Below are 12,715 nucleotides of genomic sequence, written 5' to 3'. Positions count from 1 at the left end.
TCTATGCTTTCTTGTAAGAAATTTGATAGCCAAATTAACCATTAATTCTTTCTTGAATTAATGTGATTGGCACTGATGGTTGTTCTTTGACCATACCTATAAATAACAATATAATTATGTATAATGTTCTTTAATAATATATAGAACCATTAAACGTATTATGATAAATTAGTGCAACTTACCTAGCACGCAACTGCAAATGAAGTTTGAATCCAATTTTTGGCGGTCAAGAGACATCATTGCATGAACACATGTATGTGGTCTACTACACCTTGTGATTTTTCACTTGTTAAAATTTTGGCCCAAATTTGCTCTAACCCTCCAAAGACATCTTGTAGTATGATTTGGGCATTTCACATGAAATTTTGTTAGTTTTAATTCAACCACAATATAACTTTGATGTGCTTTCAATGCAAAGCTTTTAATAGCTATTTTAACATCTTCTTTAGACTCAAATATTTGGCCAACAAATAATGCATTACCCTCCCTCCATGCTTGATCACGATCAACATCTATATTTTTCATTTCTTTATCAGCGTGTTCTTAGTTAATATAGATATAATGTGGACTTGAATTCCAAAAAGGAGTTTCAACCAAGCCTGTATATTACAACACAGTCGATTTATTTTATATTATTATTGAAATGTATTTTATAACAGATTAATGTACTTAATACTTTTGACTCCTACATTATCAGTTATATTCAAGCTACAATGAATTGCACCCTCCAAATTAGAATCAGATGAACTTTCTTTAGGATTCCCCCATTCAATTTCATTGTCATCATCCTCATTCTCATATTCACATTCTGCACAACCATGACATTCATTGTTAGGTAACATACTTACAATGAAACTGAATATATATTTTCATCAAAGAATATAAAATTACTATACCTGATACAAACAGGGGTTCATCTGCTTCAGATATATTGTCATGTGAACATGATAAATTTAAGTCCACACCTTATGACTGAATACAAGAACTCTCATCAGACGCAATATCTGCATATACTTCAATTGCACTTCCTTGATTTTGTTGAAGAAAAGCACTTAAGATGCAATCAATATCTTCATTATCACATATATCCATCATTGTGTATTATCTAACAATTAGGTATACTAAAAATTGTGAAATCAATCTAGATATAACCTGACTAGTAGACAGTTTCAATTTTGCACGAATCTTTCTTTTCAATATCTCCAAACTTATTCCACGTTTAATCTTAATCATTTTATTATTTCCTTTAAACGTAACACCTTCATTACTTGAAAATATTCGACTGTTCCAATATACAATTATCACACAAACCAGTCATCCTTATCAACAAATTATACTGCTCAATTAGAATATATATATAGTTTTAATTGCTAATAACAAATGACCCCATTCATATTTTAATTATAACTCACACATTTTTCTATATTTTAATAATTGATTATGCTTCATTTTATTATATTAATCATATTTTAAAAATTTCAACACTTCCATATTTATTTGTTACATAATATATAATAACTTATTACTTACTTGTTCATCCCAATATACATAATTTCAACACTTATTCTTCTCAAATTCTATTAAATAAGAAATTAATATTTCTATATTTAATTAACAACTACAACAATAACTACATTTATAATACAATAGACTCTCCATTACAAAATTTACACTTTACATGTTTGTCATAATTCTTTTCCTAATTTTCTTCTATAAATTAATTATAATAAAATATAAAAATACATACCTACCAACAAATCTACATAAATATTATATTAAATATATTTAAATCCTTCAATTATTTTACCAATTTTAAATAATAAATTTTTATAAATTAATTTAAATTTTATACTAAATTTTTACACTATTAATAAAAAAATATTATAAAATTAATAACAAAATTTACTAACCTCAAATATTATTCTGCTCCTCCAACACAAATCGCAATTTCGAAATCCTCATCCACTGTGTATATATATATATATATATATAGCAAGTAAAATTGGACAATAACCATTACACAATAAAAAAAATAAAGAAATATTAAGATTAATCGTGCCACGTATCAAGACAACACTAATATTGTCTCAGTCAAAGTGATAGTCAAAGCGATAGAGCTAACGTACATTGACCATCGACAACACTATCAAACATTATTGGACGATACTTTTGTCTTCTCACCATGTGTCACTAAAATATATATATAAAATAATGGTTATTGTCCCATTTTTTCTATATTAATATTTTCTGCCGTTTTAAATTTTTCTGTCACATACTGAAAGTGTATTGGACTTTAGTGACCAATAAAATATTAAAAAATAATAAAAATAAAGCTATTGTTGGTGCATAACCGATATTGATGATGATTTAACAAAAAAATAGCTTCAGATAAGGAATTAATTTTTAAAAAAATTATTTTGAAAATTAATTTTTAAATATGTATTAATTAAATAAAAAAGGAAATAAAAGAAGTTGTTGAATTTGATGAACGTGGACGTTTATGTGTGTCAAATTAACTGATTACAGAGCATGTGGTCACCAAAGGCTTTCAACCTAAATAAATCGTCCGAATATCTCTCAGCGCGTGAAGCCCGAAACACACTCTTGGTAAACGCATCTTTTAAATTACGAAATACGATAATTTTTAAAAACTTGTTAATGACATTTATTATTAATTTTTTCAAAAATTGCTGTTAACAAATTTTTATTTTTAAATTTTTATGTAAAAAAATTGTCATGGATGAATTAAAAAAAAAAGAAAAGGTTTTCAATAAATTTTGAGACTTTAATTTTTCGTTATTTCATTTGTAAATCTTTAAGGAATTTTTTGACTTTATACGTTTAAAATTTGTTCAAAAATATCATAATTTAGTAAATATTTTTTTAAAAATATTATATATAAAAATAATTTCGTTAATTCACAATAAAATATCATTTTTCATCTAATTTTAATCATTGTGCTGTTTTATATAGTTAAAATGAGCAGTAAAATCATCTTCTGTATTATCATATATCCTGCATTATTTTGCAATTATTTATGATAAATGAAGTTGATAAAAAAATTAAATTTTATTAGAATAAATTAATATGATAATTTAATATGTTGGAAAGAAAATAGTCAAAATTAATTATGACCAAGTGACTTTCTTTTATATATTATACCGGCATTATTACATTAATTATTTTAAGTAAAAGAGTAAAATCATATTACATAGTTATTTTTAAATTTTTTGAATTTTATAAATTAAAAAATATATTTTTTGTGATTTCTAATCAATATTTGATATGTTAAATAAAATTACAATAAAGAAATAAATATTTTAAAACAGGTAACAAGTTATAAAAAAAAATTAAAATTTAAATTGAGATTGAATTCAAACTTACAAAAATTTAAATGTTCAATATTCTTAACTACATGACATAAAAAAGTTAATTTTTTAAATACTCTCATTTAATCTAATTGCTGAAAGTGCTTTTGTATAATTTTTTTTTTTTATAAAAAGGAACTCCAATCTAATATAAAAGGGTAGAAAAACAACTAATTAATATAATAAGAAGTAAAATATATACATATACTACCTTGTTCCTTCCATAATTTTTTATTTTCTTCATTTTAATTTTTTTATCAATAATTACAATTTTAAATTATTAGAGTTGTAAAATTTCTTTTAAATTTTAAAAAATTTCATTGTCAATAAAATTAAATTTTTTATATAAATAATTAAAATAAAAAAATAAATACTAAAAAAAAATAAGATACTAATTTTGCCCCATTAAAATCGATATAAAAGGAAAGCATAGAACCAAATACAAGGGTTCGGTTTAATGCTTTTCGAACCGGGACGGTAATGTGGTTAAATTAACTTAGTCCAAATTAAGTGGTGGTAACCAAAGCTTTCAACCTAAACGAATCGTTTCTAAGAGAGTTATTCACACTATATTCTTTTAACATATTATTAAAAATTAAAGAATAGAATCATTATTTTAAAAAAGGAAAAATACAAAGTTTAAAAATAAATCGTAACAGAATATTGGAAAAGAAGGTGCGTTTGATTATTCATAATAATAACTGTGAATAACATTCAACAGTTGTTTGTTAACGTAATTTGCTTCATGTTTTATTGAGGAAAACGTGTACAATGTTTTTTTAATAGTATTAAATAATAAAACAAACATACGTTGGTTAGAATTTTGATTCCCAGATGTGTTTGAAGCAAAACAAATAACTGAGTTTTGAATTATGTATATCTCTTTAGAACATGAGTGGAGAATTGCGTGGAAAAAACAGAATCCGGGGTGTGGAAGCAACGAAACCTAGTCTCCGTCTGGGATATGTGGCGACACGTTCGCGTGGACGCAGCAAATGGTGGCCGCCACTCCTACTTTCTCGCCCTGTCGTTTCTCTCTATTCACTCCTTTACATGGCAATATCCCAAGTTTTACCAATTGAAGCCTTCTAAAATAAATATTAGATAATTTATAAAATCTAAATTTGAAATGTGCTAATCAAATCAGGATATGCCTTGCCCTGTCATTGTTACCTTGGGTCTAACCTGTCCCGGTCACAACCTCGTCAGCATCCTCTTCAATCCTACGGTTACAAATCCACAACTTACCTACTCTTCACTCCTCAACCGAACACGTGTCCGGTCACCCCTCTTCTCTCTCGGGATTCTTCTGCTCGTGAGCATTCCTTTCTTCTTTTTAAATTTATTTATAGCGCCTTGACGAGTTCTCATAATATCGTGGTTTGTTGAAAATATCGCGGGTCACCTTATCTGTGTTCCTTTTATATGGGGCACCTATATAACGAAGCTCCCTGACCCATCATTTTCTTCAAGTAAAACAAAACAAACCCCTTTTGTTTTTGGTTTCTCTCTCTCTATTCTGTGACCATGGTGTTCCAGAAAACCCTTGCTCAACGGCTCCTTAACATCTCCAAAATTTCATCGCAAACACTCACAAATTGTCGCATTTCTTCGTCATCCGTTATTGGAAGGGTTTATCCCACGGTCACGGAACCTGATAACATTGCTCCTGATCCCGGAGACAATGGCCTCTTACGCAGTTTGCTTCATAAGCGACCCGAGCTCCGGTCGCCCCAGCGCGCCGCAAACCTCGTTGACCAGCTGAGGGCGATGGACTTGACCCGGAATCGGATCCGGTTGGAGGGGTTGACGCCGCCGCCGGAGATGAAGGAGGGCGTGACGGTCGAGGATGCGAGGAAATTGCTGAAGGTGGCACAAGTGGAGTTGGTGAAATCGAAACTGAGGGAGACCGGTAAAAGCTGCATAACGTTTTCGGAGTTTATTCGGATTTGCGCTGAAAATTGTTCGGATCAGGATCAAGCCTTGAGGATTGCCAAGTTGTTGGATAATTCTGCGGCTGTGATTGTTTTAGGAGATGTTGTGTTTCTAAGGCCTGAACAGGTTAATTCCGGTTTCTCTCTCTCTCTCTCTCTCTCTCCTTTTTTTTTCCTGTTTGATGCAATCTGATCCCACGATGTTTTATTTTTAATTTTTATGGTGTGTTTTTTGTGGGGATGTGTTTCAATTTGTGGGTTGTTACAGAGGGGTCATGGTGGAGATCAAATATAGGTTTTTTTTTTTCATCACATGATTCTTCTCATTTCCCATTTATCTGGAGACGACCGAAAACTGATAATCTTTTTTATGATTATTTCTTGTGTTTTTTCGACAGGAAATTGAAACTTTGTTGTTTCGCAAGATGTTAAAAGTGGAAAGGATTCCACGTTTGAGGTGGTAAATTAGGGCTTTAAAGGACTGCAAAAGCCCTTCAGCTTTCATCCATCAATGATTCATTCAATTTTAACATTCCTGTCTGACCCTTAAAAAAATTATCATTCTGGGCTTCACTAATGTGAAATTTAGTTTTTCTTTTCTTTTCTGTTCTTCCAAAGAGAGAAAGAAATTATTGGGAGTCTGGTTCATTTGGGATCTTCTAGAAAGTGCCCTGGCTCTTACTCTGAATTTCTATTCCTGTCACTACCAATTGTCTCTTGGCAAATCATTTTTAAAGTGTCTTTGCATGCCTTAGGGAAAGGTAGTGGCGTGCTTGTCCTTGCTAATTGATTTTTAATGGAGTGCCTTCTCTTTTCTTTAGAAAGCCACTAGAAAAATTTCCCTTGAACGTGAAAGTTGGAGGTTCTAAAACTCAGCCCCCTTTTTTTTATTTGAAAGGTTTAAACTTTATACCATGGTATAAGTGGTTGTTAGGCTTCATTGGTTCATAGGTTTCAGTAATTTTTTGTTCTCCTCTGGTTCTTTTAGTAAGCTTGTGTGATTCCTAGAGGAAAAACCAAATGTGGTTGAAGGCAATTGAATTGTTTTACCCAAACTCTAAAATTTGTGATACAGGTAGCAAAGGTCATCCAGGGTCTGTTCCCCGTACCAGGAGCCAAGGTGCACGAATCAGCAAGAATTGAATTAGAAGAAATGGAGAAAAAGAAAATGGGCATTGACAAGAAAGCTGATTCCTTGGTTAGGCGTGAGCTATGGGGCGGGTTGGGTTTCCTTGTGGTGCAAACAGTGGGGTTCATGAGGCTAACATTTTGGGAGCTAACATGGGATGTAATGGAACCCATATGCTTCTACTTGACCTCTATGTATTTTATGGCTGGCTACACATTCTTCCTCAGGACCTCAAAGGAACCTTCCTTTGAAGGGTTCTACCAAGCCCGTTTCACCTCCAAGCAGAAGCGCCTTATGAAGCTTCACAATTTTGACATTGAAAGGTATAACCAACTCAGAGATGCTTGCTCTCCAACCATGCCTCCAAAGTTTGATTCATCCTTTGCTCTTCCATTTGACAATTCTTCCAAACATCATTGATATGAAATTGGAAGGTGATTTACCTGAAATGAAAATAAACACATGGAAGGAATCCCCTTAGCAACATTCATTTTTATTTGCAGCACATTGCTGCCAACTGAATAGCGAATTTGGGGTTAAAACCCCGCCAACGAAAGCTATATAGGAACATGTCGTTAAGAAAATACTAGTATTTGTACTTGCGGTGTGTTAGAATTAGATGCGGCTTTCTGTAGATTTGATGCAGAGTTTTTTTCCCCAATTTTCCATAATTAAATGTTTCTCATTATTACATTACAATTACATTTTCTGAAATCAGCGTTTCGCCTCTGATCCGGGGTTCCACCAGAAAAACACTTGGCAGGACGACGTTACATGACTTGCTCAGTTTCTGCTCTAATCAACGATTTATCATTTATGTTTTTTCTAAGCTTTCATAATATGACGATTTTCTTTTCTTTTTTGCACCAAATGATTAGGTCAAGGATTGTTATTATTTTATATCAGACACACATTAATTAATAAGGATAACTTTATAAAATAAATTATTTATTCATTTTATGTAATGACATTGAAAAATAATAACTACTAAAATGTTAAAAAATTAAAGGAAGTATATTGAAAATTGTATTATAGTTCTATTTCCAAAGATGTTATTGTTATTACGAACAATAATTTAAAGTAAAGATGTTTTCTCGAAAGAAATCTATCAATTTTCATATATTTTTAATGTATTTTAACATAAATTTTAAAAAAATATTATTTATTACTTTCTTTTAAATCTTCTTATGATACTAGTTAACATGCCTTCGAACCCTTAGTTTCATTATGCAAAACTTTTACCTCATAATTAATTTCCTTAGCATGACATGGTTGTAAAGAAGATGCAATTATAGATGATTCCTCCATCAATCTTGAAACAACTTTTCATATATTTTCCTTTTATGTTTTCGCCCTTTCCCGGTTAAAACGAAGCATGAAATTCAGCAAATATCATGACAAATCTACTATGCACTTTGATATTTTTAGTTAATTTTAATGATATATTTTTTCATATAATTTATTAGAATGATTTTTTAGCTTAAATTGATAATTTTCATAATTAATTAATAAATTAAACTCTTTATACAAAAAAAAATGTATTAAATAAGCACTTAATTAAGTTATTATCCAAACATACCTTTTGAGTTAATAGAATACAACCTTTATTTTTTCTTTGACATTTTAGTAATTTTATTTAATTTACATTTCATTCTTACATTATAAAATTAATGCATTGTTATTGTTTATATATACATATGTTAATAATTAATGTCTGTTTCATAGATGATAATAAATAAGTAAGATGATTAATATAATAATTTTTTAACCTATAAAATATTGCATACAATGAGAATCTATCAAAAATATTTTTTTTGTTGAAAATTATAAAATTCAACACAGTCTAATGCATTGATATTATTAAGTGATAAGTTTTTTTTTTAAGTACTATTTATTGATTTCTTATTATATGCAATATTGCATTATTTAGCAAACATGTTATTATAATAGATAAGTAATACTACTTTCGATTCTATTTATAAAAAATAACTATCAATGTTTTCTCTTTTTGAATATAATCAAATATCTATCTTTTAAATGCATGAATTGTTAAGTTCTTTTTATATATTTATTTATTGTAAGATTTGTAGAATACATTCATTGGTTTAAATATTATAAATATTTTTTAAAATAAAAAAATTTATAATGATATATAATTATCATGAATTATGTATTTGTTTACTATAATAAGATAAAGAGTAGTATAGAAGACATTTTAAAAAATATATGATACCATTTATTTGATTATTGCTCAAAAGAGAAAGCCTTGCATTGGAACTTTATTAAGTGCAAATTTGCTTAAATCACGAATCGTACTGTGTGCAAATTTGCTTGGGTCAACAATAGTCACAAATCGATGCTAGAACTACTTAAATTTAATTTAAGCCTATATAGGCTGACCTAGTGTAGTCAATGGACTTTAACATGCTCACTTAAAAAATATTTAAGCTTGATAAAGGTCAATTTTTTAGAGTTTTTAACTTATAATTGCCAAGTCGATTTAAGGTAACAAAAATTAAAAACTAAACCTTAGATTTTGTCATGCATATTCAGGCTACTTTGGTTGGACTAACTTATTTAGTCACTGTATGCGATAAAGCTTCGTTTGAAGGACAACAGATTAATTGCAACCAATTCTGACCTCTAAGTGATACTTCCCATAAAAGGTTTATTCACTCATACAAATTTCAAATTTAAATTAAAAAAAAATTCACGAGAAATAGTGAAAAATTCATGCCAGCAACAACCGAAAACACCACCTCTAATAAACAGCATCTCCAATCTAATACCGACAGAACACAATTCTAATTAAGTATCATGGAATGGGGCAGAGTGCTAATCATAATTGAGAAAGGCTTTAATTTGTGAAAGAGATGAAAGATGATTACATCACTTACAGTACTTGTAAAAAAGAAAAACTTACAACACACGTCAAAATCCAGTTCCCAACAAAATTTCGAACTTGCTACGTATAGACCTGCATGCCTTTTAATTACAAAAAAGGGTGAAAAATGCACACCATGTCAAAATCGCAGCACTCACCCTACCAAGTTGTGCTTTAATTGGACTTCAATTTTTTACTATTTGCTTCCTTTCCAGTGCCTAAGACAGAAAATGAACCATCAATGTTCTTACCCCGATCACCCACACCCGCAAGGTTTCTTCTTTTCCCGAAATACACTCTCACATAAAAATTGATAAACAGAAACAAAACAGCACCGTTGAGCACAGAATTGAAGACCCAAGCGCCAATCCCGTTACACCCACCTTTGGAAAAATGCAACAAAGGGACCCCAAAATGACACACCAAGTTACATCCCAAGAGCACAATTAGGCAATTAAGCTCGAAACGGAAGCACGCGCCACGCGCCGCGATTGCGTTCCAGAACCTGTAACCGTACATGACGGAGTACACCAAAGTGGTGAACAAAATCGCGAGCACTTGAAACGATTGCGAGAACTCCAACCACAAGAAGGACGTGCATGTGTATATGGAATGGTAAAAGAGCTCAAAGAAAACTAGCTTACGATATCGTATGATTACAAACACGGTTCTCACCATGTGAAGGAAATGCGACAAGTAGAAAACGTACGACCAGAAAAAGACGCGACCAGAGGGACGAGTCCCGAGAGGGAAACATAGGAGCCATTGAAACGGCGTTTTAGAGCGACGCCAGAACCAGCGTGTCTCTTTGATTTCCGCGGTGGAGGAGATCAATATCCCGGTGAATATGGTGACGGAGATAAGGGCCATGGAGAGGCTATGAAGCGCGGGTAATGGTCCAAGCGGAACGGTTTGGCCACGACGAAGAAGCAAGGCGAGTAAAAGGTGGAGAATAACAGAGAGAACGACGTACACGGCGATTGATGTGAAGAGGAAAGACCAAGTAGAGCCCCAGCTTAAAGCGGGGCTCCATCGGAACCCTACAATTGCTGGGTGCTCCGAAAGGTAGAAGTTAAGGGTCTGCATCACCGTCAAGATCTTACCCATGGTGCTGGACGGTGACGTAGACATGCTAGAGATTTTTCTTCTCTTTTACATTACCTTGTTCCGTTTTCTCTCTCTCTTTATTTTTTTTTGTTTTTGTTTTGGGTCGGTGATCGTTGAAGACTCAATGGAGAGAGAGAGAAGGAAGAGGAGAGAGAGGTATTAATAAAATTTGTGGCGTACGTAGTAACCAGCGTAGGCATCGTTATTACGTGGCAAAATGTGATTCACTTGGACAGCGTTTAGCCGTTAGCCACGCCAAAATTAAATAAAGGCTAACTACTCCTTAATTTGTGGCCTTTTATGTATTATTAACGGCATAAGCTGTGAACTACTGTATTGTTTAATTTAAATCTCAACAACTTTTTTATTATTCAGGGGAGGAATCAAGTGAAGCTTCTTTTCAAGTTTTGGTAGAGTTTACTTCTTCTTTCAAATCGTTATCCCAATTCATGCCAAGAATTTCAAACATATTATTTAATAATTTTCCTTACAGTGACTTAATTAATTTTTAAATTTTATTTATAACTTTTATATAATATGTTTATATTTTAAATATTCAATTAGTTGTTGATTACAATTACTTTTATAATTTCAATTTTTATATATTTTAAAACATACACGCTTTGAGTGTACCTGTACCCGTTAATTTTTATAACGAATTAATCAGTGTTGATGTATGGAAAAATGTGAATGTGTTTTAGGAGCCTGTAGCATTCAAGTTATCTGTCAAAGTCACAATTACGTTAAATAGAACAAAAAAAAAAAAAAGTAGTATATAAGACAAAAATAAAAATAAAAATAAAAATAAAATTGAGGATGATGATAATGCACCCCATATTCTGGAAAAAAAAAAGATAAACATGAACTGAAATTATAACAAAACGCACGTTGCATGCATGGTCTTCCAAATATAAAGCGCTTTTGCTATTTATTTGTGGTATTTCTAAAAATTAAAACATTTGAAATTTATTTAAAATTTTGCGTTCATTTAAAATAATTTTACTGAGATTTAATTTTAAATTTATTTAAATTTTAAATATTATGATATATATTAAGTGAAACATATTTTTATGTAATTTTTAAAATTTGATATTTTGTAAACGTAATTATTCATAATTTGAATTTGTTTTTTAAATTTAAAATTTTGATAGACCATATCAATAAAAACGATATATCTTTATTTGAATAACTTATTTTTAAATTTTTTCAGTTTTAATGATTTATATATTCAATTTATAAACATGTAATATAATAAAATATTTATTATTTTATTTAAATGCAGATAAAATCATTTAAATTTAAAAATATTTGTATGATGTAGTCGAATAATTTATTAATTTATACATGTGTAAAATAATATATTTTATGATTAATTTAATGATTTAAAATTTCAGATATAGAACGGATAATTTCAAACACTTTTGTAACATGTGTTTAAATTTTGTACCCTTGCTGAAATATTTACCTTGTTTTTTTATTTCATATTCTCTCAAGATGTAGTTAGGGGCATTTCCTCACATGTTTTGGTTTTATACAGTAGATTGAGTATATTTATAGATCTAGTTTGTTGCATCAATTTAGTCTACCATTGCCTCCGTTTTATTTTGACTTAAGCATTTTATCTTTTATTTTTTAATTAATTTTCAGTACGTATAAAATAAAACTATCTTATTAATTAAATTTAACATATTTTAATTAAGTTGTGTTGTTTTATTTGTTATAAATATATAAAATACTTAAGAATTGAATAATCATACTTAATAAGTTACAGGCTTCTTTCTTAAAGTATGTTAAATAGAACTATATAACTTATTTTCAAGTTTATATTGGTTTTTTACTAAAAAAAAATTATTCAATTATCTTACGATTTATAATATTTTTTAGTTAAAAATTTATTTATAAAGAAAAGCAAATAAACGGATATTCAATTGTTTTTAAGTGAATTTTAATTTTAATTGTTTAATAAGAATGAATTATTTAGAGCAATTTTAGTTGTTTATTTTGGTGGAGAGGCTCAACTAATTATTGACATAATTTAATTATTCCAACGCTAATCTGGCCTGGATGCCTAGATCCACACCACGTTTAGTGTCTATCCATTGGTTGGACTTCAAAGGAAAGTGGCCTATTCACGGATTCTTGACGTTACTGAGGCCAGTTTGATAGATATAATACGATAACAAAAATAATAAAACATAAAAATCAAATAAAAATTAAGAATTTTATTATATTTTATGTATTTATTTTATAGTGTTTATCTAAATATTATTTATTTATTTATATAAAAATAAAA

General features: G+C 29.8%; 2 protein-coding genes across 3 annotated transcripts; one reads left to right on the top strand and one right to left on the bottom strand.

The window, feature by feature from the left end:
* Positions 1-4,833: 4,833 nt before the first annotated feature.
* On the top strand, positions 4,834-7,176 carry LOC113869414 (calcium uniporter protein 2, mitochondrial-like). Of its 2 annotated transcripts, XM_027505728.1 has the most exons (3): positions 4,834-5,429; positions 5,701-5,759; positions 6,378-7,176. In XM_027505728.1, the coding sequence occupies exons 1-3, from the start codon at positions 4,896-4,898 to the stop codon at positions 6,379-6,381; spliced, it is 597 nt and encodes a 198-aa protein (XP_027361529.1). In that variant the 5' UTR covers positions 4,834-4,895; the 3' UTR covers positions 6,382-7,176. The 2 variants fall into 2 exon arrangements, with proteins under 2 accessions (XP_027361529.1, XP_027361528.1); XM_027505727.1 differs by lacking the exon at positions 5,701-5,759 and having other exon boundaries at positions 4,845-5,429; positions 6,378-7,126.
* Positions 7,177-9,275: 2,099 nt separating this feature from the next.
* Positions 9,276-10,550, bottom strand: LOC113869846 (elongation of fatty acids protein 3-like). Its single transcript, XM_027506342.1, has one exon. It carries the CDS (start codon positions 10,444-10,446, stop codon positions 9,490-9,492), a length of 957 nt encoding a protein of 318 aa, XP_027362143.1. The 5' UTR covers positions 10,447-10,550; the 3' UTR covers positions 9,276-9,489.
* Between the last annotated feature and the right edge of the window lie 2,165 nt (positions 10,551-12,715).

This window comes from Abrus precatorius, unplaced genomic scaffold, assembly GCF_003935025.1.
Source record: "Abrus precatorius isolate BTA unplaced genomic scaffold, Abrus_2018 Scaffold6, whole genome shotgun sequence".
Taxonomy (NCBI): Eukaryota; Viridiplantae; Streptophyta; class Magnoliopsida; order Fabales; family Fabaceae; genus Abrus; species Abrus precatorius.
Note: the sequence above shows the minus strand (reverse complement) of the source record. Positions and strands in the feature narration are given on the sequence as shown.

Coding starts and splice junctions, on each gene's coding strand:
- LOC113869846 (XM_027506342.1), bottom strand. CDS start 10,446: ATGTCTACGTCACCGTCCAGCACCATGGGTAAGATCTTGACGGTGATG.
- LOC113869414 (XM_027505727.1), top strand. CDS start 4,896: ATGGTGTTCCAGAAAACCCTTGCTCAACGGCTCCTTAACATCTCCAAA. Junction 5,430..6,377: donor TGTTTCTAAGGCCTGAACAG/GTTAATTCCGGT, acceptor TTTGTGATACAG/GTAGCAAAGGTCATCCAGGG.